A 25,399-nucleotide genomic window follows, 5' to 3' on the forward strand; every position below is an offset into this window, starting at 1 on the left:
CTCAAACCTCCAGCAAACGCAGCTCTGCAGGGCTGGCAGAGTCCGTGCCGTACCATCCCCAGGGGAGTAAACATGGACCAGAACTTGCCTTTGTTTTTTTTCTTTTTTTTTTTTCTTTCTGTCTTTGGTATTGTTTGCAAAAGTTCACTAGAGATGCATAGACAGCTGAACGAGGAGCTGTGCTTCCAGGGAGAGGAGCAGATCCAGAGGGTCTGGGTGGTGGTGAGGGGGTTCTGCTGAGGCCCCTGTACCCCCCACAGCCACTGCCTCGAAGGCAAAGAGCGTTCCCCACAACCCCAGTATGAAAAGGGAACAGCACCGCTGCCCTCACCCCTCCAGCACCGCCTTCCTCCTCTTCTTCCCTTGCTGTGGTCTCAGTCCATCTTTGGATATTTGTCCCTTTTTACAGTTTCTCTTCAAACTTTTGCAGTTTTACTGTTTTTTGTTTGTTTGTTTGTTTTCCTCCTTTCTTTTAAGCAAAAAATAAGAATAAATCAAACCCCCTCCCCCTTTTCTTCTCTCCTCCGGCTCACGCCGCCCAGGGAGGCTTTGCCTTTTGTGTTCCACCCAAGCTCAGTCCCAGGAGCAGCTGTTAGGACGGGGGCTTAGTGGTGTCACTGAGCGTGGCCCCGATGGAGGGGTTCCCGTTCTCCTGCTTGGGGGAGATGCGGCTGGCGGAGGGCAGTGTGCTGCCGAAGGGGGATGCCACGCTGCCCGTGGATGAGGGCCGCAGCTCGGACGGGGGCAGGTCCCGATCCGGTGGGCGCAGCCCCGGGGGCTGCAGGGGGAAGGCCATGGGGAAGCCAGCCATGTAGAGCACCCTGCCCACCCGCTTGGCGACCTGTTAGGAAGGAGAAAATAGAAGTCAGGAGAAAGGGCTGAGGAAGGGGCTCGGCAACGTTTTCCTGCTGCTTGTTTTGGCCTGGACCCAGAGCTGGGGCTCGCTGAGCCCTGAAGGGGTTGTGGATACCTGGAGCCTGCTTACCTGGCCAGGTGAGGGGAACCTGGAGCCCACCTACGTGGCCAGGTGAGGCCGTAGTGGTGGTGGCAGCAGTGCTGCCCTGGAGCTGGGTGCCTGTTAGCTGTCAGGCCCCATACCTAGCCCTGAGGCTACAGGATGGTCCAGGGCCCACTCCTGCACAGCAGGACTTACTCTACACAGGAACAGGAGAAATAAAACCCTGCTCCACGGGTGCAGAGGAAGCCGTGAGGCTGCAGCCTCTCCCTTCTGCAGGGCCAAGGAACCCTCTCACCTCCCAGCAAGGGCCAAAGGCCTCCCAGCTTCCCAGCACCTACACAGCTGGTTCACATTTCAGCTTAAACAAAAACACAGGCATGTGCTCCAAGCAGACAACTGGGGCATTATTCAGGGAGCAGCATCGGGATGCTGCTCCCCCCCTCACTGCCCCCCAGCCCCGTGCCTTATTAGAGAACTTTAAACACCACTCATTCAATGGAAGCAGGGTTTCTCTCGCTTTCAGCCCCCCCCCCCCCCAACGACCCAATCCAACCTCACTATGTCTGTGAGCTATTCAGCATCCTCTTTTTGTTTTTTTTTTAAGAAGCCTTAAGAGCTTTATTTCCTCCCGAATTGACCCACGGGGAACAATTGCCCACAGAACCTTTTTATTAGGCCCCTCATAAACAGCGAGGGCTGCAGGGAAAGCAGCAAAGCCACCATTATTGTTTTACCATAACACAACAGACCCGTGGCACCACCCCCCCACCCCTCTGCAGGTGTGCTGAGCCCTCATCCCCCATCCCGGCACTGAATGGGGAGCAAGGAGCAGCTCTCCAGGTGCAGTGAAACCTTTCGGAGGCCGCCTTGAGCCTTCCTGGGAGCAGGATGATGGAGAGCAGCCCTACCTGCGAGCGGATCTTCAGCGCCGGCCCCAGCTTCAGCCCCATGTTGTTCAGCAGGTGCTCCTCTGTCAGCAGGGGCAGGGTCTCCCCATCGATGGCCTGCTCACGGAATACCTGTAGGGAACAGCGGGGCTCAGCACGGCTGCAGGGACACAGGGGAATCCATCTCTGCTTCAGCAAACCCTGGGTTGCTCCCCGCTCCCCCCCATCCGACTTGCTGCTGTTCAGCCCCACGTTGGGGTCGTTGGGCTGTGGCATTTTTCCCCCCCCCCAAACACACTTCAGCTCCCACGTGAGCATCCCTCCCCCCTCCCCAGCTGCCAGCTTGTACCTGAGTGTACTCAGTGCAGCCTGCCAGGTTGGACACGAAGCTGCACACGTCCTCCACTGTCCATTTGCTGATGTCCTCCAGTGCTGGGCTCTCGTCACCATCCAGAAAGAGACCTCCCATGGTGCCTGGGTCGGGAGGGAGGGGTGGGGAGAGGAACATAAATCATTAAAATCCCACACGGACGACAGCCAGCCTGCAATCTGAATATTTTTCTCCAGCCACACATTCATCTTTAATGACCTGTCAATTAAAGCACTGGGCAGGGTCAGCTCATAGCTTCTTCCTCCTGGAGGTCCCCAGCTTAGCAAAGGGGGGGGGGGGGGAGCAGGGAAAGGAAAAATCCCAGCTAATGCATTGCATGTGTGCAATGTGCTTCAGCTGCAGGGAAGAGATGGGGGGAAGGGAGCAAAGAGAAGGGGGGGAAAAAAAAAGCACAAAACCCAGAGGAGTGTTTGTGCACAGAAAGCTCTGAGCCTGGGGAAGGTGGGGGGAACACATCCCCTGCTCCAGCCCAGCTCTGCTGGCAGCTCACACAATGATAACAAATATGCAGCGGGCGGCTGCGAGGGATGCACCTTCTGTTCTCATCATGGCATGTCCCCGTCCTGGAAGGAGGGGAAGGAGGGCAGTGCTGCTCCCTGCCAGGACCCCGTCTGCCTCGCTGATAAACGACGCTCCGAGGGAGCGGGAACGGATGGAGGAGCACCGCACAGATGGGGCTCAGCGTGCGGGCAGCGTGCATCATCCCAGGGCAGCACCCTGCACACAGCTGTCCCTGCTGCAACCCGACCCTACCCGACCTTCCTGCCGCTCTGGGAGCCCGGGGAGGGCTCTGCACATCGCTGCCAAAGCCTCCAGACAGCGCTGGCGATGGAAACGCGAAGCCGTGATAATAAAGGGCCGTTCCAGGAACCGGCGGTGCCGGGGGCACGGAGCCCACCCGCAGCACTGCTCCCCGCAGAGCCCCAGCGCCGAGCCGCCCCCCGCTAATTGCTCCGCTAATTGCTGCGAGCTGAGGCGGGGTCGGGCTTTGGGATGATGGGAGAGCTGGCGGTGGAGTGCCTGCCTGCTCCCATCCCGTGCAGAACGCTGCAGGAGGGATTTACACACACACACACACACACACACACAACAGGGAACAGTCTGGGCTTGGAAAGTGGGTGACTGCAGCCCAACAGCCCCCGCTGCCTTCATGCCTCTCTTCCTCTGGCTGTTCCCACTAAGAACTTCACCCAAAGCAGTCCCGAAGCACCCCCAGTGAACATCCCCACAGCTGGGAGGTGCCTCCATCCTTCGTGCTGGCCTCTCCCTGTGCGTGCAGCATGGCGACTTACACCTGCTAGCACTTACTACCATCCTCATCTCTCCCCCTAGCACTCATCACCCCAAGACCCACCTGCATGGAAGTAGGGGCTCATGGTGTAGGGGAAGCCGAAGGGCAGCGGCTGAGGCGGCGGGATGGAGGCTGGTGGCAGGTACTTCACCTCGCCCTTGTTGATGCCAGCACCAAGCCCGTGGCTGGGGGACTCTGCGCTGGAGGAGCTGCAGGGCGCGTTCTGGTTAGCGCTCCCCTCGCTCAGCTCCTTGCCCCCCTCGCATCCCTTGCCCGTCTCCTTGCACTCCTTCAGCTCCGCGGCCGAGCCGCTGCTGTCCGCCTTCAAGCTCTCCGGCTTCTCATCGCTGACGTCGGCGTCGCTCTCCGAGTCCTTCATCTCCTCGTCGTTACAGTCCGGTGCTCCGTCCCTCGCCCGCGGCTCCGCGGGCTCCTTGGCCTCGCTGTGTCCCTGCGGCTCGGCGCGGTGATGTGCCGCCTTCCTGCTGCCGCGCCGCGGCTGCTCCTTGGGCGGCGTGGAGCTGCTGGGGACGCCGGGGTTGAGGGACAGCAGGGGAGCGTTGTTGTGCCGCAGCACCAGCATGGCGTTGCGCCGGGACAGCTCGTCCCGCAGCGGGTGACCCTCGGGGATGTCGTGCACGTTGCGCAGGGCGGGGTGGTCCGGGGGCAGGCCGGGGTGCAGGCTCAGCGGGTCGCCAGCCAGCAGTCGCTGCCGGTGGATGTTCTCCAGCTCCTTCTGGCGGATGAGCTCAGCGGACATCTCCAACCTGCACGGAGAGAGGTGAGGGGGAGGTGGGAAAGGGGGATCTCCAAGGGGACCTCGCTGAACCGAAGACTGGGGGCTCCCCAAGGATGGCCCCCACAGACCCAGATCCTTCGGTCTCGCCTGGCTGTGGACCTGCTGCTTACGCACTGCTCCGCCAGAACGGCATCGTGCACCATTCCGAAGGTGAAGGGAAAGGCAATGGGAGGCAAGGGAAGGTGAAGAGAAGGGAAGAGAAGGCAATGGGAGGCAAGGGAAGGCAAAGGGAATAAAAGGCAATGGAAAGCAAGAGAAGCGAAGACAAGAGAAGTTGAAGGGAAGGGAATAAAAGGCAATGGAAGGTGAAGGGAAAGGAACAGAAGACAGAAGGTAATGGAAGGCAAGGGTAAGCAATGGAAGTTAACTAAAGGGAAGGCAAAGGAAAGCAACGGGAGCACTGGGAATGGAGAGGAAGGCAAAATAATGGAGAGTGGCAACGGAAGGCTTGCCCTCTGCATTTGTCCTCTGTTCTCCTCACCTGGCCAGGTTTTGCTTCCGTAGCATCTCCTGCTGCCGTGCAAACATCTCTGCTTGTGCCGGCTGTAGGAAGCCGTAACCTGGGGACGAGGAGAACACAGGGTTACTCGCCACTCCATTGGGTCCTGGCTCACCCAGGGCCCGATGTCCAGAGAGCTGTGCAGGGAAGGGCTGCTCTCACCTGGTGTCTGGCACAGGGCTGAAGGCACCCCGAGGAAAGGAGGTCGCAAGTGGGGCCCCAGGGCAATATGGGGCGCGTTCTGGGGGGAGAGCAGAGGCGGCGGGTGGGATATCTCCCTGCAGGAAACAGAAAGGAAATCCACACTGAACACCCAGAAGCAGTTAGAAAGATTACTGCTATGGAAAGAGACAATCAATCAAAGCAAAGGAAAACGCTCACCCATGTCCTAGGCTCACAGTAGGAAAGTCTAAAGGAGTGATCTCCAGAAAGAGATCCTTCCCCAGTGGTGCTCAGCCCTTAAATGGGGTCTGGGAGAGGTGGAGTCAGACTCCACCCCTCTGGTCACACAGGTGCATTGCCTTCACCTGTGCTCCTGTGATGGACTCAGTGCTCACCTCAGGTGATCCATCAGTGGTTCAGGCTGTGATTCAACAGCTCCCACACAGTGGGCTCTGCTGGGGTTGGTGAGCAGGCCTGAGGGGTGGGAAGGGCACCATGCCTGGAAGCACTGCAGGTAGAGCTTGCTTGCAACAACAACAAAATAGGAGAAAAAAAGAATAAGCAGGAAGGGAATAAGAGCCAAGGTCTCTTCCATTAGTCAAATCTGCCCTGGGAGCCTGCAAGCAAATCTCTGCTTTCCGGCTGCACGTCTCTTAATTCCTTTTGATGGCCACTTACAACATTATTACCTTCACCGGGGCATCCAGAGGCAGAGCCAAGTGCTGCGCCGTTTATTTTCATTTTACAACGTCTCCCCTATAAAATCTGCTCCAGGAGACACTGCAAGGCGAGGGGAAGGCGGCGGGACAAGGGGAGGACCCCAGGTGGGGAGGGCCCGCCACCAATGCTCACAACATTGGGTGGCCCTGCACAGCACCGCACATCCCCAACAACGGCTGCAAGAGAAGGACGCCTGCCCTCTGAAATTCCTCCTCCTGCCTCCCCTCCGCCGCCTCCGGCTCTCCTTCCCTCCTCCTCCTTCCTCCCCTAGCTCTCCTCTAAACTAATTGCACAGCTCGCTGTGTCTGGAGGAGAGCCACGGATCGATCCGTCGCTGCTGAAATGTTAATGCTAATCGTATAACCGCTCCGCCAGCACCTCGCGCTCCGGTGGCAGCTCCAATTAATCTCAGGTAACGCAGCGCGCGACCTTCGGCTCCGAGCCGGGGCAGCAGCCAAGCGATGCTTATGTAATTACACCATGAAGTGTGTAATCACCTGCCCTAATCCCCGAGGCCTCACAATTAGCCGAGGCCTCGGTCGCTGGGCTGCCAAGTGCTCTGCCACCCCGGACAGCCCGCAGATGAATAACGGACAATTAAAGCGGCGTGACGGGGCTGGGTGGTGTCCGCTCGATGTCATTAGCTGTAATCATGGGGAGACCAGGCTGGGGACGTGCTGTTGGTTTTCTAAGGAGCAATTTAGGGAACTGAGTGGCTTTTAACCACTCCTCCAGCTGGGTGCACCCCTATTTCTGTGGGCAAGGAGAAGGCGCGGGGGGAGCAGCCCCACAGATGCTTGGACACCCACAGCGTAGCTGAGAAGAGCACATCCGTGCCAGGACAGTGTGCACTTTGCTGGGGACCAGGGCTGGGCACGGGGCAAACAGAAGGTGCTCCCAGTGGTGCACACATCCTCCCTTGGACAGATCTCAGCCTTCAGCCCCGTTAACTCCTCTTCCTCCACCTCCCAGAGGAAAGGCTGAGCTGCACTCCCTTAACACCCATGCAGCCCGTGGCAATCACATCCCATAAGCCTCATCCTTTCTTTGCACAGAGCAATTCTGCTCCTGCCAAAGTGCTCCTGAGTATTGCCCCCAGCCCTCTCTTCCCCCCCACCACGCCAGCTGGAGCCTCCTGAGTGGGGTAATAGGGGATTTGCACTGCACGCTGCTAAATTTGATATGTCCTTTAACAGGAGACAAATGGTTCACAAGGCTTAAAAAGTATTGACTTTTCTTTAACAATAAGCGCTAATGGCCTTCAAATAATCAATATTTAAAGTCATTACGGGGTTACACATTATACTGCTGAAGCCCAACCTCCTGCTTTAACCCCATCACATCCTCCAAAGGCTGCAATGGGAGATGGGAGCGGGCCAGGCAACACAGATTGGAAGTGGCAAGGCGTGGAAATCAACCCAGACCGACTGGAAGGAGGCAGGGGGAGGGATGAGAAGACACGAGAGCTCTGCTCCCTTCTGCTTCTGGTTTGATGGGAAAAGACACTTTCCACCCGAGGGGAGCCTGGAACCTCAGCCCCACACCCACCACGCTGCTCCTGCTCCTGGGAAAGGAGGTGCCCCCATCACCACCTCCTCGATGCTCGGTGCCCACCTGAACCTTTGCAATTTCCTATCCCTCAGCCTCAGGGGGTTTAACCCACAACTTGGCAGCAGCCAAGTGCTCAGCCCAGCGCTGACAGCGGCAGGGAGAACACGTGGCAGCAGTTCACCCACTTGGCACCACGCTGCACCCCATGGCTCCTGGGGTCCTCAGCAGACCGCACCTCGGAGCAGCATGCTCACACTGGGCTCTGCAGAAGTATCCATGGTGCTGTCTCAGGCCTGGAGGTGCTGAGAGCTGCAGAGTGTGGCTCAAGCATGCTTCCTTCTCTCCCCTGCTTCCATCCCACAGCCCTGAGCCCTTTTGCTTGTGTCTAAGTTAGCACATGGGTGCCAACAGCACCCTGCTCCATGCAATGTGCTGCTCTGCTCACGGACCTTCCTGGACCTTAATGCTTCCAAAGCAAGGACTCACATCACAGTGATGGAAACTGACCCTGAGGGCTGCATGCACACCCAGAGGCCTTATGGATGTGCCACACCTGGAGGTGCTCAGTGCACTGAGGGTCCTCCCAGCTCCAACTCCACTCTAAAACACACTGCCCGCGTGCCCAGCAAGGGGAATGTCTGCACTCAGCCCCATGGGATTCCTCTGCCCCAGATGGAAGACTGCAGCCCAACTCCTGTGTGCATCTCCAGCTCCCAGTCCTGGCAGGAACGCATGCAGTGTTCATTTCATTTCCCTCTGGAGCTGCTGATTGCAGAGGCACGACTCGTGGCACAGAGCAAGATAAAGGAGCTGGGGCTGCTGGGGAGGAAAGGGGGAAGGGGGGGGGCTGGCTTCCCAGCACTGCTGTCAGTGGGGAAGCGAAACCTTGCCTCCTTCTTCCTCAAAAATAAGTAAATAAATAAAGGACGTTTCTTCTTTTATTCCATCCTGGCACATTCCTCCTCTCTCATCTGGGGAAGCCATAAAACACAAACTTCAACGTCTCCGCTCACTCCGTGCCAAAGCGAAGAGCAAAGCAGGGAGGGGGGGGGGGTCCGGGCTCCCTGCATTCCCCAGGGGGGGCAAACTTTGGCATCCACACATCCCGCACCCCCCACCCCCCACTCGGGTGACCCCAGGCCGCGGGTACCTGTCGGGGAAGTGGCTGTCGCGGTGCTGGGGGAGGCCCTGCTTCCTTCGCTGCGAGGACGAGTTGCTGCCGGAGGGGATGTGCGCTTCCATCGCGCCCGGGTTGCGTGCTGCCACCTCCTGCCGAGCCCGGAGGAGATCTGCGGAGAGGAGTGGAGGGGGGGAAAGCCATGAGCAGAGGACCCCCCCCCCTCAGCCCCAATCCCCCCCCCCCCCTCCCAGCCCCGGGTCCCCCTCCGCTGCTGCCGGCTCCCCGCGGGCGACAGCAGTCCTCCCGCTCCCCCCCCCCCCCTCCTTCAATCGTCCCCGCGGCCCTCGGGCGACAGTCACCCCCCCTCCTCGTCCCCCCCCCCCACCCTTCCCTTCCCCCCTCACCCGGCCCAGCGGAGCCGCCTCCACTCCGCGGGAGTTCGGCAGCGGAGGAAATTGTGCAACTCCGGGAGCGGAGGGGGGGGGGGGGGGGGGGGGGGGGAAATTGCCTTCCCCGGCAGAGGGAGGGAAGGGAGAGGGCCCCCTCCCATCCCCGGGATGCTGCGTCCCACACGTCGATGCTCCCCCCCCCCTCGCGGCTCAAACCCCCCCATCGGACCGCATTAAAAGCCCGGAGAAGTCTCGGAGCCGGGCACCGAGCTCCTTTCCACGCTCATTAATTAATTACCTGCAAGACCCGGGGGGTCACCCCCCCCCTCGCGGCGGTAATTCAGCCGCCTGGCGAGCCGCCAGCTGCAGCAGCATCGATCCCCTGCGACCGCAACAATCCCCGCTGCCCCCCTCCCCAATCCCCCCCCTCCATCCCATCCCCCCCCCCCATTTACAATCCTGCACTCTGACAGTTGGGAAATCAGATTGATGGACAGCGGGGACGCCGCCGGGTTGGATGAATGGGGGGGGGGGGGGGAGGGAGGGGAAAAGGAAAGGAAGAGGAGGAGGGGGGGGGGTAAGGGGGATGGTGGGGTGGAGGGGAAAGCAATTAAAGGCAATAAATAAATAAATAAAAGCCCTCAATTATTAACATCTTCTCCATTATTAATGCTATCGGTGCCTCCGTGTGAGCCGGGCAGATAAACTGCGCTTTGTAGGGGGCAGTAATAATTCATAGCCGGCCCTGCGGCGTGGAGCACATCCAAAACGCTCCCCCCCCCCCCCCCAATCCCCCAACCCCCCATCCCCCCCCCCGCCAAGTGCTCAGGGTGACCCTTCTGCCAAGGAGAAAACCGAGCCACGGTCATTAAAACAGAGAGATGCGCATCGGGCTTTTAAGGTAATGAGCTCCTCGGGTCCTCAGTTTGGGAGGGGGGGGGTGCTGGGGGGGCTCTGCGACCCTGCCAAGGTGTGGGACTGCCCGGGCACACGATGCCACGCACTCTGCTGATGAGCAAATCCTGACTCTACAGCAACAGAAATTGCCTTCTTGCCCCCCCCCCCCCCCTCTCCCTCCAGAGAAACCAATCAAATCAAACGGAGTGGAAAAGAAGACGGCCTCTTCATTAACCTAACAAGGAGCCCTGGGGATCTGTGCTCCAGACTGGAGATTTCTCCTGAATCCTGATGGATGCATGCATGCTTCCCGGGAAGCAGCAGAGGGGCTGTGGGCTCTCCGGCCCCGTGCTATCCCCTCCTGCCTCTCCTGCACTGCCAGATGCGGGCAGCTGGGTCCCAGCCATCCTCCCCGGAGCCTGCGTGGGGATGCTGAGCTCCTCCCGGGGATGCTGTGCCCCCGAGGACGCTGAGCGCTCCCCCATAGGGCAGACCTCTATCTGCCTGGTGCCCCCTTTAGGCACAGCACAGCATCGTGCAGCCAACGCTGTGTCCAGGCAGTTTCATCCCCATCTGATGGCAAAGCCAGCAGTGATCCTTCCCATCGTAAAGCACCCAACAGATCCAGGCACTGCGGGACACTTCTCCCCCAGCCCAGGGCACGCAGCAGGCGTGGAATAAAGCAGGAGAGGGGGTCCCCTGCTGTCCCTAAGCTCCACCTCAAAGGAGCAGACCTGTCCCCTCGGTGCTGCAACCTCTGTGCAAGCTGGGAAGCCCCCACCAGGTGAGCTGGGGAGAGGAGCAGTGCTGGCTGGGGCAAGTGAAGGACCAGAGTGACCCCTGGTGATGCAAACAGCATCGCAGGGACTGCAGCACTTCCCCAGTGAGCTGTATCCTCAGCTTCGTGGATGCGTTTTGTTTACAAAGCCATAAAATGCCCAACTCTCATCTAAGGCAAGAGGTCACCGGCACCAACTTCTGCTGCGTCCACATGCACTTACTTTCTGAGCCTCACATCGTCAATGCCAAACAGCACCGTGCCCCAGAGGGCATCCCACTGCACTACAACTGCACACAGCATCCTGGGAGCACCACGACTGACACAACCAACACCCTCAAACGAGGGCAGGGCTCCTGGGTGGCCCTTAGGACACCAAGCTGCTGCAAAGCTGAGCCCTACCTCCGTGGCTGGGCACGGCCATGCTGTTGGCCAACTGGTAGAGCCGCTGCTGCTGCTGCTCCTCAAACGTGCCGTGCTCGTTCAGCGCCGACATCATGCGCCTGTAGTGCTCCTCCGGGGTCATCTGAGTCACTGAGTCCTCCAGCAGAGGGGTGTGGGAGTTTTCTGAAGAACAGAAAGGTTCGGCCTTTTGGTTTTGGATTTTTTTTTCCCCTTTCCCAATGGTGAGAAATGATAGGAGAACAGGGACGGGGCACTCGGGGGGAAGAGGACGGTGGGATGTGAGGACAAGCCCAGGACGTGCTGAGCTGCTTAGCCTGAGGGGTGCCACCACGTGCACACCCACAGCCATGCTTCCACACAGGAGCACCTCCGTCTGCAGTAACACACACACAAAATGTTCGTCCTCGTGTGCCAGGACCCACCCAAGCACCAGGACGCAGCCACACAACACAGCACTGCAGCTCAGATGAGCACAGAACCACAGCACCGTTCAGGTGGGGGATCATTCAGATCCCCACACCCCCCCCCCCACCGTGCCCACCGACCACATCCCACGGCCCCACATCTCAGCACTGAGCCCCCCCGCGATGGGGGCCCCGGGCAGCCCGTCCTGCACACACCGTGCTGCTTTCAGACCTCTCTCCCGTGGTGGGCAGGGAGCACAGTGAGGCAGTGCAGTGCTGCAGGTCTGAGCACGCAGCCCCACACCCTGAGGCCAACGTGATCACACCCAGGCTGGCAGTGGGGAGATGAAACCACAGAAGCTCTGTGTTTACTGTAAGCAACGTGCAGGTGATTAGCCTTCTCCCCTCGGTGGGGGGTTTATCTCAGATCTCCCCCAGGGGCAAACCCTTCCTGGGATGCGGGAACTCCCAGCAGCAAGGTGGGCAGGGGAATAACGGGACCCCCTACAGCGTGTCCCCAGCCCCATGCTGTACCCACAGTGCCCAGGGCAGGCAGGCATGCTGCCAGACTCCTTCCCTTTGCAGTTCTGACACTGACTGTGCCACGTCCACGCAGGACCCCTCGCTGGGGATAGAGCTGTGGGTCCCTATCAGGGTCCCAAAGCTTGCTGTCCATAAAGAAAAAGGGAGCGAGGTGTGGGATTCATAACACTTTGTTACCAGAAACTCCACGGGCTCAGCCCCACAGCAGACATCAGGTGAGAGCAGATGGGAGTGCAGCGTGGAGGAGGACCCCGGCCATCCCCAGACACAGTGCTGCCTCAGGAAGCAGCTTTGCTTGGGGGACTGCCACCCAGGGAGGTGTCCCACCCCCCACACCTGCCAGCCCTACACACTCACATTTCCATACGAGACGTGAGAAAGCCCTGCTCTGCTTGACAGCCTCTGCCAGGGATCCTCCTGAGCATCACAGGGGGAGGGAGGGGTGATGGAGGGAGGGCTGCTGCCCCACTGGGAGCACTCCTGGCCCTGCAGGGGGACTGGCCTGCTGGCTCTGTCTGCTTGCTACGATGTGGGGTCACCTTCCTTCCTACAACAGTTGGGATCCCAAATCTCGTGGCGGCAGCAGCCCATGGGGTCCATGGCACAGGATGCAAAGACAGATCTAACCCCACTTCAGCCCCTTTACGTGGCAGGGAGTGGGGAAACCGAGGGCCAGAAAGCACCAAGGACTCCATCCCTTCCCTTCCCTCCCCATGCTGAGGCTCAGAACACACACCAGAGTGCTGAGGATCACTGGGGAGCCCCGTGTCCAACACAAACCAGGGAACGTGGGGGCTGGCAGACAGCTCAGCTCAGACTTTCCAGCCCGTCTTGCAAAGGGCAGGGAAGACTTTCTGAGAGAAGAAGTGGGAGTGGAAAGTTTGCTTTTGTGCCAGGCTTCCTGAGAACCCCACTCAGAACGAGCGGGGGAATCCCTGCCTGAATCAGCCTCTTTGCACCTCTCAGTGAAGAGCTAAGGTGCTTCTAACTGGAAGAAGGAGCACACAGAGATGGTCACGAGGAGCATAAGCTGAGAGGCAGTACTGCCAACACTGCGCAGTGAGCACGCAGCATCCTCACCATCCCATAATGCAGGGACACTCAGAGGAACGTTACATAAAGCCAGGATGTGGCACCATCACCTACAATGGCAACATCCATACGCACCACCATGTAAGAGCTGCACAGAAACCCCCCCCAGCCAAGAGCACACCCCCTGGAGGACCCAGCCCCATGCCCAGCCCTTGCCCCTTCCCACAGCCAGTGGAGCAGGGCACAGCGATGGGGTGGGCACCTCTGACAGCTAATTAGTCTGAACTTAACAACAAAGCCTGCCAGCCAGCGGCCTGCACGGCCTCGTTTAGGCAGCCTGCAGACGAACTCATTAAGCTGCAGGCTCCATTACTCTGCTGGCTGTAAAGAAAGTTTGAAAATCGCCTTTGCGGGAAGGAGCCACGGAACAAATCAGATTTTAAAATCCCCTGTAAAAGAGAAACCTTCTGCAGATCACACGTCTGCAGGAGCACTGCCAGGCAGCCCCATCCTCCCAGCCCCGTTCCCTTTAAGGGAGCAGATGCCAGCACGATAAGCCCTGCCGTATCTTTTATATTAAACACGTAATCAAAGCACTCTGCCTGAAGAGCAGACACCCCTCAACCCCAACAGCTTGCTCTGCAGATCACAAAACCATCACTCTAATTAAGAGGCAATTCCCCCCGACGAGATAACCCCTCCCCCCCCCCCCTTCAATCTCAATTAAGTTCCACTCTTAAGAAAGGAGAAGAAAGGGGCGGGGGGTTGGGGGGGGAGGTGGCACTTACCCTTTGGGGACTCACTTCGGGCTTTCTTGCTCTCTAACGGGCACTCACTGCTGCTGTTGGGAGAGCATACTCTTCTCTTGCCTAAAATGTCATCTAGGAGAGATGAGAGCTGGGTGTCAGAGGCCGCCCCGTCCCCATGCAGAAGCAGCCGGGGTGGGGGTGAGAGTGGAGGTGGGGGGGGGAAGCTCTCTCCTGCTCTCCACCACGCCAACACGCACTCAGACAGAGGGGAAAAAAATAAAGAAAGCCACACACACGCACGAGGAAAAAAAAAAAAAACAACCCCAAAGTAAGAAAAATCATCATCCCGAGAGCCGCGCTCTGCTCTCCCCATCACGCAGCCCCAGCGTCACCACTGCTCGGATCGATGCTACGCTCTCTCCAGCCATAAATCCCGAAAGCCGCCTCGTTTCCTTACTGAGTTTCATCGTTTGTTCTGCTGCCTTTTGTCCCCCCGGTGCTTCCACTCCTTTCATGCCCCGATGGCAAAAGCAACCGGGGGAAAGAGAACGGGGAGGGAGGAAGAGAAAACACCAAAACAACAACGTGCCGAAAGCACAACAGCTCTGCGCTCTTCCCACCACCGCTGTGTCTCTCTCTCTCTCTCTTCCCCCTCCTCCCTCCCTCCCTCTCTCTCTCTCCTCTTCAAAACCTCAAGGTCCTCTGCAATCTTCCCTGCTCGAGCCCTTCGCATTAGTGCAGCCAACACAGAATACCCAACGCACAATGACAGCGTCCCCGCACCGATTCGGAATCGATATCCTCCCGTAATAACGGCGGGGAAAACTGAAAGCATGATGCTGCATATGGGCAGGAAGGGAGAGCCTGTTTGTCACCGCCAGCATCAGATCCTCATCTATCAAGGGCTTGTTAAGGATGCAGCATCTTCGGGAGGAGAGCTCTGAGCCGGCGCATGCAGCACCTGGCTGAGCCAGCGTGCAACGTGCGCTCGTTAGGAAAGGTAACCCCACGGTGCTATTTATGAGCAACCAGATGATGGCTGCTGCAGGTGACACTGCGAGCCAAGCTCAGTGCCCCCAGGTGGGCCCAGCCCAGGAGCACCCCCAGCTCTGCACAGCTACAAGTGGCACCTCCAGGCCCCCAGCTGCCCCCTGCCACCCGCTGTAATGCCATCCAACAGCAGCAAGGGGAGAGCGGGCAGGAAGGATGGAGTCGGACAGAGGCAGCACTGAGTTCACATGGCAGGTGTGTGGAGGCAGGAGTCAGCCCTCGGCTGCCATCTGCATCCCAGCACTCCTCCTGCCTCAGTTTCCCCTTCAAACCACTCCTCCCGGCCTGGCCAGCGAGCAGCAAACTCGTGTGGGCTTTCCTGCCTTCCACCACTGCCCCACCACTTCCACCACTGGGGACAGTTTCCTTAATGCTGAAGGTGAAGGACGTTACCCACACCACTCAGCACTGTGCCCCACTGCCCCACAGTGCAGGAGTGACCCAGGCACACAATCTGTGCAATCTACAAATGAAAACGCCCTCTTTCCCCCACTGCTGTGCTCTGACAGCAGGACTTGGGAGCCCAGCCGGGCAGGTTCAAAGCTTAGCTCTGGGAGCACCTCCACCCCCAAGGATGACCCCCAGAGCACAGCACCGCCCTCCCAGCACTGACATCCAACGGGGGATGAGAGCCCTTTTCCCTTCCCTCCCTTCCATGTCATTTTCAGATGAGGAAAACACCTCCAGTCCCACACCAAACTCAGCCCCAGGAGATGACGATCCCCTCCACCCGCACCGCGGCGCTCCGGCAGCAGCTCAGCGAGCTCAGCTCTCTCCAATCCCTTGACACAACACTGCATGACAGCTCGGTGGGGACACGAGGGATGTCCTTCCCCACCAGGATCAGAGCCCTGGGCTGCCCCCACCGGGCCAGCCAGGAGCAGCACGCCGGCCCCATCCCCTTGCCAGCAGGGATCAATGGAACAAAGGCAGAGCGCAGAGCGAGGTCATGGGAAGAGCGTCCGTCCTTTAGCGGAGGGCAAGGAGAATGGAAATGGGAAGGACTGGAGGGCCTTGGGAAGGGGAGAGGAGGGTTTCTGCCACTCAGCAGCGAAACAAAAGCAGCATCCTCCAGCAGCAGGTCAGCTGGATGGCTCCGTGGGCACGGCAGAAGCAGGCTTCAACCCTGCCCCTTCCCACCTCCCTGTGCTCAGCCCCCAAAGCCCACTCCAGCATTCCCCTTCCCAAGGAAGGGAGCAGGGCCATGCTGTCCTCTGACCCACCTGGAATGGGGCTGCTTTACAGGGAAGGAGCACTGACGTCCCCGGGTCTCCCGGCTCCCTGCAAAATTCCTTCTCACAGCATGCACCGTGCCATAAAAAGGTGGTAAATATTCATAGTATGGAAAACACTCGCAGGGAGGATATACTGCACTTAAGAGAGAGACCTGGATTCATTTTATATGCTGCAGAGAGGCTGCTTAGCAATTGCAAACTTGTGAATCCCCCCTCCTTGCTTTTGGAAAAGAGGCAGGGCTGGAGGTGCAGGCGTGCTGGGGACCTGCTGGCTCCAGAGGTGCTGTGCCCTCAGCACCATTTAAATGTCCAATCGTTCTCATCCAACCCCTGCAAAGCCCCGTGACAGCTCTGACAGCCAGACTCCTTAATTCCTTTTTCTTATTCCCTTAATCTGTCATCTTTATCAGGCTGGGGAAGTGCCAGGCAGCGTGCAGGAGCCCCGGCCCCGATCAATCTCCACATTACAGCTGACAGAATGGTGCTAATAACTTATTGATCCCATGTTTGCCAAGCCCCACCGGGGCGGGAAGGCTCCCATTGATTGGCTCCGAGGAAGGGGCTCTCAGCTGCTGGGGTGGGGGGGGAAAGCCATCCAACTGTCCTCTGCTGAGGAGCCCAGGGATGGAGGGAGGCTGGGAAGGGCCAACGGGAGGACATGGGACCAGATTCAACGCACAGGACCCGACACATCCCTGTGCACATCCATAGCACCAGGGAGATGCCATCACGCTGACAGTTTGTTTTCAGCTGCCTGCAAGGCACCTGAAAGGAGGTGGAAGCAGAGGGGGTGGGAGGGAGGAGGTTATTTTTGGAAGCAGGATAATCCCGCTCTTCCCAGAGCTGCGAAGAAAGGATGGAAAAGTCACTACTTCCACCCAGGCTCACGGCTGCTTGGGCCATTGCCTGTTTTTGCTTCATCTCCCAACACCTTCACCTCCAAAGGATGCTGGCTGCCTCCTGCTGGGCCTCCGAGGAAATAAACAGGAACACGAAGACAGCACAAAGAAAGGACAACCCTCTGGACCCAAGAACAAGTGGCAGTGCAGAGCAGAGCCCCTCCCACTGCCTAGGTGAGCAGCCAGCCCTCCTGCAAGCCAAGGTGCCTGGGCATCCAGCTCCCAGCTGCCCATTTGGTGACGATTTTCTGCTCAATTTAAGGCAGCAATTCAATAAAGGCAGCTTGGCTGTTGTTGTTTTGTTTTGTTAAATGAAAACACGACTGCATCCCAGCTCATTATCACACGCAGCCACTCACTGGGATGCTGTCTCTAACCATTAGCCACAACATCCCTGGGCCCAACCCTTCCTCTCCCCCAGCACTCTCCCCTCCCCAGCAGATGAAAGCCCCACTGCAACTGCCATTTAATAAGCATCAAGAAAAGCACTCTTCCCCATTTCCTGCTGCAGAGCAACACCAGAATGGAAGGATGGAGAAGAAAACCCACAGGGACAATATTGGGGAGAGCATCCCCAAATCCCAGGTGAGCCTGGGGGCTGTGGGCATCACTGCAGCTCACCCCATGTTCCTGTGCCAGGACCAGCACCTCTGCTGGAAAGCTCTAATTTTAAATGATATATATACATATACATATATATAGTTGTTTTTTGGGGTTTTTATTAATAGCAGCTGGAGGGAAGCCCAATGCAGACACAACCCTGACTTGCAAAGAGGAGCTGGGTATCATTCTGATCAACGGGGAGCAACAGAGCAGAGAGGTGAGTGCCCTTGCTCTGCACTGCATCCCTGATCTGCACAGAGGTCTAGCAAAGAAGTCAGGGAGGACAAGGCAGAAAGCAGAGCTCTGCCTGCCCTACCCTGGGCTGACCTGCCTCTCCACTCCCCAGCTGTCTCACACACCTCCACAACACACTCAGAGCAGCACAAGGTGTGTGCTGGTAGCACAACCACCGCCCTGTCCCCTGTGAGCAGCACACAAACACCTTCCCATCTGTGATAACGAATGCACTTTCCAAGCCCTGCAGCTCTCACATTCGCTCATCCAGACTTCTGCTCGAGCCCTACCCTGCAGACCCCAGCAGAGCCCAGAACTGATGTGTGCTGTTCGTTCCCAGCAGTTTCAGTCCCCTTCTGCATCACAGAGAGCACGCAAGACCCAGTAATAATTCTCCTTCCCCAGTCCACGCTGTTCAGAACTCCAGCGCTGCCTCTAATCATGCTCTTAACCATAAATCAAGCAGCTCTCACAGAATTCATCATAAACCAACCAACCCTGCTGACTTCGATCCTCTTCTTGGCCCCACAGGCCCTGCAATAAACGAACCTCCTCCGTCTGCACTGCATTCAGCCCTCTGCAGCCCAAGAACCACGCGCAGCAGCACTGGGCTCCTCGCCCTGCCCAGCAGCATGCCCCCCATGCACCACGAGCACCAGTCCCATCTCACACCACCTCCCTCGATTCCTCACTTCTGCATTTCTCCCTGCAACGGGAGAACCGTGCGCAAGAATTCCAGCAGCTCACACACGAGGACCTCCTCCTCTCGCCTCTGCTGCTGCTCAACAAGTAGTGCGCTTTGCATTTGTGGCATGTTAAGGATGCAGCTCTGATAAGGGCCAGCCGTCTCCCCGGGAAGCAAACAATATTAAAGACCGTTTTAACACACGAGGTCAGCCGAGACAGCCAGACACGAGGTGGGTCACAAGGAACAACTTATCTCTCCGGACAGTTTGCCTCTTGGGAGCTGTGTAATGAAGGGGAAAAGGAGATTCAGCTGTGCCAGCAAGGAGGGGGAGCTGCTGGGGCTGCTCTGCGGACAGCACAATCCTCTGTGCAGCCCCAGCTGGGATGGATCCTCATGCAGGAGGAGAACCAGGTGCCTCTAACGGTGCTCCCTGGCTGCAGGGACTGCTCAGACCCATGCTCAGTGGCACTGTTAACAGAAGGAGTTACAGGGAAGCACCACGACCCCACACACCTATGGGATTTCATATCTATATGGCCGTGCACTGAGAGATGCAGCTCTGATCTGGGACTGCTGCTGACAGAGAATGGAAAAAACACAGAGTCCTTCCGGCTGGAAAAGACCTCAGTCCCCAGCCCCAACCCACCCCACTGTGCCCACGTCCCTCAGTGCCCCAACTCCACGCTGAGCACCACCTCAACCAGGACCACCCCCTCTCCTGGGCAGTTTGTGCCCAACACATCACCTCTCTTTCAGGGAAGAAACGTTCCCAACCTGACCCTCCCCTGGGGGAACTTAAGGCCACCATCTCTCGCCCTACTCTCGCTTTTCCTTCCACTTCTATTTGCTCTCAAAAGCACATGGCAGACTTTGCAAGCAACGAGGGGAGCAGCAATGTGTTAGCAAAGCCTCGGCTGATGCCCCCCCCTTACAACAGCCCTGCCCTGCACCCTGGCTGCGTGCCCTCCCCGTGTCACCTCTGCTGAAACCAGGCGAGCTTCCCCAAAAAGGAGGAGCCAGGCAGCAGTGCAACGCCGTGCAAACACACAGCAGAGCTGGCAGGCTTGGAGGCAGCACAGGGAGCCTCTGATTAATGAAATTACAAAGCAAGCCACGCTCTCTGCAAGGCCTTTCTGCTTCGCTTGGCTCTAACCCCGGGGACATGGCACTCCTTTGGAGGCACGAGCTCCTTTGCAGTAGTTTAACACGGACCGCTGGACGTGAGGATAAAGCAGGGCTGAGATCTCAAAGAGACCGCACCACTTCACGTCCCCCTCCAGCCAGAACACCACGAGGCCTCGCACTCATCTCCAAAACAACACGAAGAGCCACGGGAAAACAGAACGTGCACAAAGCGGGGGAGGGGGTGAAGGAGCAGGACCGGGCCCGGCCCCCTTACCTGCAGCTCCCAAACCAACGTCCACGCTGTTCCTCTTGAATTCACAGCGGCTCTGGGTCTCTGGCATAACGAGCTGGCGGCTCTGATGCAGGTTGGAGATGATAGTGGAGAGGTCGTTATCACGGCTGCAACAGAGCAGAAAAGCACCACGTTACGGAAATCCTATTTGCCACCACGGAATTGATTTCCGCGTGCGGACGCGGCTCGGCTTTGCCCCCAGCCTGGACGGGGGGGGGGGGCTCTCACTCAGACCCCTTCCCAGATCACCCCTCCCCGGTTTGGGAGAGCAGAGTGCTTCCCGTAAAGGGCTGAGCGGCCGCCAGCTGTGCCAGACACAAGGTGCGTGGGCCGCGTGGATGGAAAAACTGAGCGTGCTCAGGGAACTGGCAGCTCCGTCCCAGCGCTAATAGGAAACTTGAACGGAGAGAGCTGATAGTTTTCTATCAGCTGCCATCCCCTCCATCCTCAAGATGTAAGATTTTCCATCCCAGCGACGGCTGGAACGCAGGGCTGTTTGCTTGGAAACTGCTCTTCTGCTCAGAGCACTCAGAGCACACGGCATGGCTTCACCTACAGAGCTCTGGGACAGCAGCATCCCTCACAGCACTACCTGCTCCACTCCTCGCCGAGCAGCAGGCTGAATCTGACCGCTTCTGGCTTCCCCCCCAATGGAGAAGGAGCACACCAACTCAGAAAGACCGCAGCAGTGCGGCTGGCAAAGCTCGCCAAGCTCTTGCAAAACACCCCTCCCTACACAACAGGCGAATGGCAAAGCTGGGAGCCTCCCTTTCCTCCCCGATGCTCAGCCCCCACCTGCCTGGCAGCAGGTGCTCAGCGGGGCTGCTCCTCGCCCTCCTCCCTGCACGAAGATGCTGATGTGGGAGTGCAGCTGCCCGGTCCTCCCGGCCCTACTCACGTGCCGAGCGCGCCCGCCCGGTGCTGCCACACACAGCACATGGCCACAGCTCCCGGCTGCAGGAGATGGCCTCACCTGGGAGCAGCGGGGCCGCAAGCGGGGTGCATGGTCTGCACTCACCCGGCTCCCGTCTGCCCTTAAATATCCCCTCCTGATCCCCCCCACGGCTCCCTCCCCAGCCCAGATCTGCTGCGGGCGGCCCCCGGTGCAGAAGCGGGGGCTAATCTGTCGTCTAGCTGCCGGCTAATCAGATAAGTTTCGGGCAGAAAGTCTTTATAGGCAGAGGTACTTTCCGCGGGCGTCTGGCTCCAGATTTGCACAGGGTGCGGCAGACAGGAGCGGCTCTCCACCCCATGCTCCCCCCGGCATCCCCGGGGATGCTCAAATCCCAAAGCTGCTGAGCACCCGGTGCATCCTCCTCTGCTAAACCCACACGGATTCCTCCTTACGCAAGCAGAAGGCTCACGGCTTAAGACTCACCCACAGGTGAGTGGGAAGCCAACGTTTCTCCTGCGCCAAGCACTTTTGGGTCTTATCCTCTTGTAGCTGCCACCTTTAAGATGCATTATGCAAATGTTTTGGCGTCTTAAGTCATTTATGGGATTAATGTGAAGTGATTATCAGTTCTTTTTAATCACGCCGATCGATAACTGGATGTCAGGGGCAGAGGACAAATGCGGATAAACGCTGCCATCAGCACAACGCTCGGGAAAAGGGCGGAGGAGAGGAGCACGGGGGAGTGGGGAGAGAAAAATGGGATCGTGACATCTTTGCAATGGCAGAGCATCCTGCATCCCAACGAGCCCAGAGCACCTCTCGTGGGTAAACACACTGACAGAGCTATGGAAGGAAACGGGTTCTGCCCACGCTGAAACTCTGCTGCCTTCTGTAGGGCAAGAAAGCTGCACCAGACTTTGAGCTGTTATCCCCCAAAAGCCATCTAGGTTTTTAGGAGCTGTTCCGCTGCATTTATCACCACCCTGGCACCAGTGAGTGGGTGCACTGAAGTGCCCAAGCAGGGCTGAGGGCCACAGCCCACCCGGCCCCAAAAATGCACCTTTCCTCAATGCCTCTGCAGGAGACAAAGCCAACACCGAGGTGACATTGAGGGGAAAGGGACACAGAGCACACAGGCTCAGATGGCTTTTAGCACATCGCGCTGTCCCCAGGCAGCTCTGAAGCACTGCTCAGTGCTGGGAGCTGGGGCTTGCTCTGGCACAGCCCCTCACCCCCCCACTTCACTTCTGCAGCCGCTCTGCCCACCCCCACCCGACCCCTGTGTGCTCATGACAACTTGCAGCATTTTCACCAGCAATCCTCTTGAACCTCTCATGAGCAACGCCCAACTGACTGCATCCATCCCAACAGCTTTAAAAATCAAAACCGTGATGGAGTTCGGCTTGGAGCTGAACCTCAGCTCTCTGGGTGCCCCCCCAGATCCCCCTGCAGCTGGCCAAGCACTTTCCCAGCTCAGTCCTGCCCTACACCAACCCATCCCCACTACCACCAGCTCCATTTGCCATAAAATCCCCCCGAAAATAGCATTTCTCACCACAAAGCAGCTCCTAAAAATATTCCCTCCAGCACTCACCTCTCCCAAAAGCCAACTGCACGCTGCCCCAAGCACCAGCACTGATGCAAAACGAGCAGCACCTGGGTAGGACTGCCCCACTCCTTGTCCCACCATCACCCAGCTGGACACTGCTGGCCCTGGGGCAGCTCCCCCCCCCCTCCAGCCATGTGGGTCCTGATTGTGCTCACCTCCCTGCCCTGCTGCTTTCCAAGGGTTTCTTTGGGAAAATGCCATTTTATGCAGGCTTTACTCTGGGTTTACACTGCCTGACTCAGAACCACCCAACCCTCATCCTTGAGGGACACGGTCGGTGGGCATGGGGTGGGGGGGTGGGATGATCTCGGCGCTGTTTTCCAATCTTAAGACTGGAAATCACACAATCACACACTCACTCAGCTGGGAAAAAGCCACCAAGACCCCCACATCCACCCCCACGTGTCACACCCCCACGGCAGGAGCCCCACTGAGGGGATTGCAAAGGGCCACGTGGGCCACTTCCCCATCTGTGTGCACAAGGCTGTAATCCCCCCCCCAGGTGCTCACTTGCAGCCCAGCAGGGCAGAGGGCTCCGCTCTCCTCTGTCTCGCCTCCAGCTGCTGCCGATGCAGTTCCCCCCCCAACATGCACAAACACACATGCACGCACAATCAGATTAAAGGTCTGATCCCTTCCAGTAGCATAATATTATATTTTAAAAACCGGATTAGAGAAGGGGGCTTGAGCAAGATACGGATCTCCCGAAAGGTCAAGGAGGAGACAAGCAGCCTTCTGTGGGGCTGCACGTTGCCATGGCAATAGTGGGTTTGGGTAATTAATGGTTTAGGGCCGTGGTGGCACAGGTGTCTGTGAGCAGCAGAGGTGCACGCCCCGAGCAGGACTGCACTTCAGCTCCCTAAGCCACTCCTGGGTGGGGAACTGAGCACTGCTGTAACCCTACGGCTCTGGGCTCATTGGGATGTGGCTCAGTGATGCTGACAGCCCCATAACCCCTTGATTCCGGCACTCAGGATGATGGAAGCTCTGCCCGCGGGGTGTTTGCAGGTATTCCTGCACTGTGCTTTGCCACTGCCCACAACACTGAGCTTCACCCAGCGCTGCATCTGAGCACTGAGCCCAGCCCAGATGAACTCCTTTCGTCGCTTCCCATTAGAGCTGATGTGCTGTTCCCTATCTGAATCCCTCGTCCTGCTCACCAGGATGCCCCTCCTGCTGAAGAGTGTGGGGGGGACAGTGCTGGGGACTCCTCCGAGGCCAACTCCAGCCAACCACTGCTGCACGCGGCACAGAGCTCAGTGCTGAACCAACCAACCCCTGAGGTGTGAGCAGAGCTGGCACTGTCAGCATCTCAGTGAACCCACTGCTCCACCACTGCAGACAACACCCCACACTGCTGCAAGCTGCCACCCCACAGGATCCCCGTCCTGCTGCCGGGCTCTGCCTGTCTGCCCAGGAGGAGGGTGGGCTGGGTCCTCAGGACAGCTTTCAAACCCTAACGAAGCCAAAACGTGGAAGCAACAGATTCCCCACCCCACACCCCTCTGCGAGTGCACGGAAGCAGTGTTGGAGGCTCTCCCTGAGAAGCCCAGTGCTCTGACACAGGGAAATGCAGCCGCGAGACACCAACTAATGGCTGCAAAAATTACCTCTGGAGGAAAAGAAACCGCCGCTAATGCTCCCTGCCATGGCTCTGGCTGCTGTGCTTTGCTTAATGGCACTGCCCGGCCCCTCTGCCTCCCCCAAGCGCGGGTGGCTCTGATGAGGCTCTGTAATGGCAGAGTAATGGGGCACCAGCGGTCACCCGATAGCTGCAGTGCTTCCAGGAACTCAGCAGGCTGTCAGAGCAGGGCTGCTGCAGGGAAGGACGGGCCCATCGGATTTGCTAGGTGCAGCCACCCCCATGGGTGTAGCAGCGAGTCAGGAGGCGGCTGCGGTGAGCAGACGTGCCACCAGCCTCTGCCAGTGGCATCATCAGGGTTCGGTGGTTGGATGTTCTGAGCAACATCTGCAACAGAATCCTTCGCCCAGCAGTGATGCAGGGGAGCAGGCAAGGACTGGGGGGAGCTTGCAGCACCCCGGGGATGCTCGGCTGCTTCCGAGCCGGATTCGGGCCGGGAGCGACGCCTGCTAAATGTGTTTCATTTACAGAGATTAGCGGCGGCTGCATCTTTAACAAGGAGAAGGATGGGGAGACTAATGGATGGAGACAATTAACCAAAATATAAATCAGTGTCACAGCCCCCGCAGCCGGCGGAGGCAGCCAGGCGCCCGCAGGGTCTGGCGATGCGCTGCACAGAGGGGGAGGGCAGGGGAAGGGCAGCATTTGGCCAACGTTTCCACTGCTTCCAACAGTGGCTGCCTCCTGGTGCAGCACGGCCCTCCCCACTGCAACAGAAACCTCCCCACGTGGGCACGGGCATCAGACAGCGAGAGGCAAGCTGGCACTGCAGCAGCAGAGCCGTGGCCTGAGCTGCTGTGTGCAGGGAGCTGTGCTCTCACATTGGCATCCTGCTAATTCTGAATCAGCTGCGGGGCAGGTGGGCAGAACCTGGCCAGAAATGGATGGGTGCCTCCAAAGGGACAGGGAGCAGGAGAGTGATGCTGGGTTTGGAAGGGAGAGGCGGCTCCGAGAAGAAGCACGGGAGGAAATAAAACTGAAAAATATTTCTTTTTAAATATGTTTCACCAGCTCTCCATCCCCTTAACGATCACTCGGTAACTGCAGGGATTATATTAAATTTTACCGATCGATACCGCTGCCATAAAACTGTCCCAGCCCTCTGCCCCTCCCTGCAATAAAGAATAAAGAAACCAATATGCAAAAGGAGGGACACAGGGGGGGTTAGGGCAGGGAGAGCTGCGAGCAGCACCCAGGGTTCCCCTGCCCCAAATCCTTTGGGCTCAGGGCTGTGTCTCAGCAGTCCCCTGGCTCTGTGCTGGGCTGTGCCATCCCCCTGTAGCACCGAGCCCCTCCTGGGAGCACCAGTGATTGCTCCGAGGAAGCAAACAGAGTCTGCTGGAGCTGGAGGTGGTTTTGTTGCTCTCCCCTCCTTGCTGTGCCCCCGCAACGGGAGCGGAGCAGTGTCGGAGCGCAGTGCGGGGATGGGGCACGCATGTAAATCAGCGCTGAGCAGGGAGGGCATAATGAGCTTTTTATGGGAGCCATTAAAAGGAAAACCCAGATTGGTCTATAAATACTGTTGCATCATTAGAGCGGTGAGAAACAACCT

At 58.3% G+C, this 25,399-nt stretch overlaps 1 protein-coding gene across 1 annotated transcript in view; it reads right to left on the reverse strand.

The window, feature by feature from the left end:
- Nucleotides 1-560: 560 nt before the first annotated feature.
- The window catches only part of SAMD11 (sterile alpha motif domain containing 11), a 53,231-nt gene continuing 28,392 nt past the window's right edge, over nt 561-25,399 (reverse strand). The window contains exons 5-14 of the mRNA XM_065737995.1: nt 19,684-19,808; nt 13,615-13,707; nt 10,845-11,009; nt 8,409-8,547; nt 4,988-5,103; nt 4,808-4,886; nt 3,591-4,294; nt 2,195-2,319; nt 1,867-1,977; nt 561-841 (exon numbers count right to left, since the gene is read on the reverse strand). Of these exons, the coding sequence (XP_065594067.1) occupies nt 593-841; nt 1,867-1,977; nt 2,195-2,319; nt 3,591-4,294; nt 4,808-4,886; nt 4,988-5,103; nt 8,409-8,547; nt 10,845-11,009; nt 13,615-13,707; nt 19,684-19,808 (1,906 nt within the window). The 3' untranslated portion in view covers nt 561-592. The remainder of the gene's footprint in view (nt 842-1,866; nt 1,978-2,194; nt 2,320-3,590; nt 4,295-4,807; nt 4,887-4,987; nt 5,104-8,408; nt 8,548-10,844; nt 11,010-13,614; nt 13,708-19,683; nt 19,809-25,399) is intronic.

Source organism: Cyrtonyx montezumae, unplaced genomic scaffold, assembly GCF_038088225.1.
Source record: "Cyrtonyx montezumae isolate F1298 unplaced genomic scaffold, pur_monq_1.0 scaffold_21, whole genome shotgun sequence".
Taxonomy (NCBI): domain Eukaryota; kingdom Metazoa; phylum Chordata; class Aves; order Galliformes; family Odontophoridae; genus Cyrtonyx; species Cyrtonyx montezumae.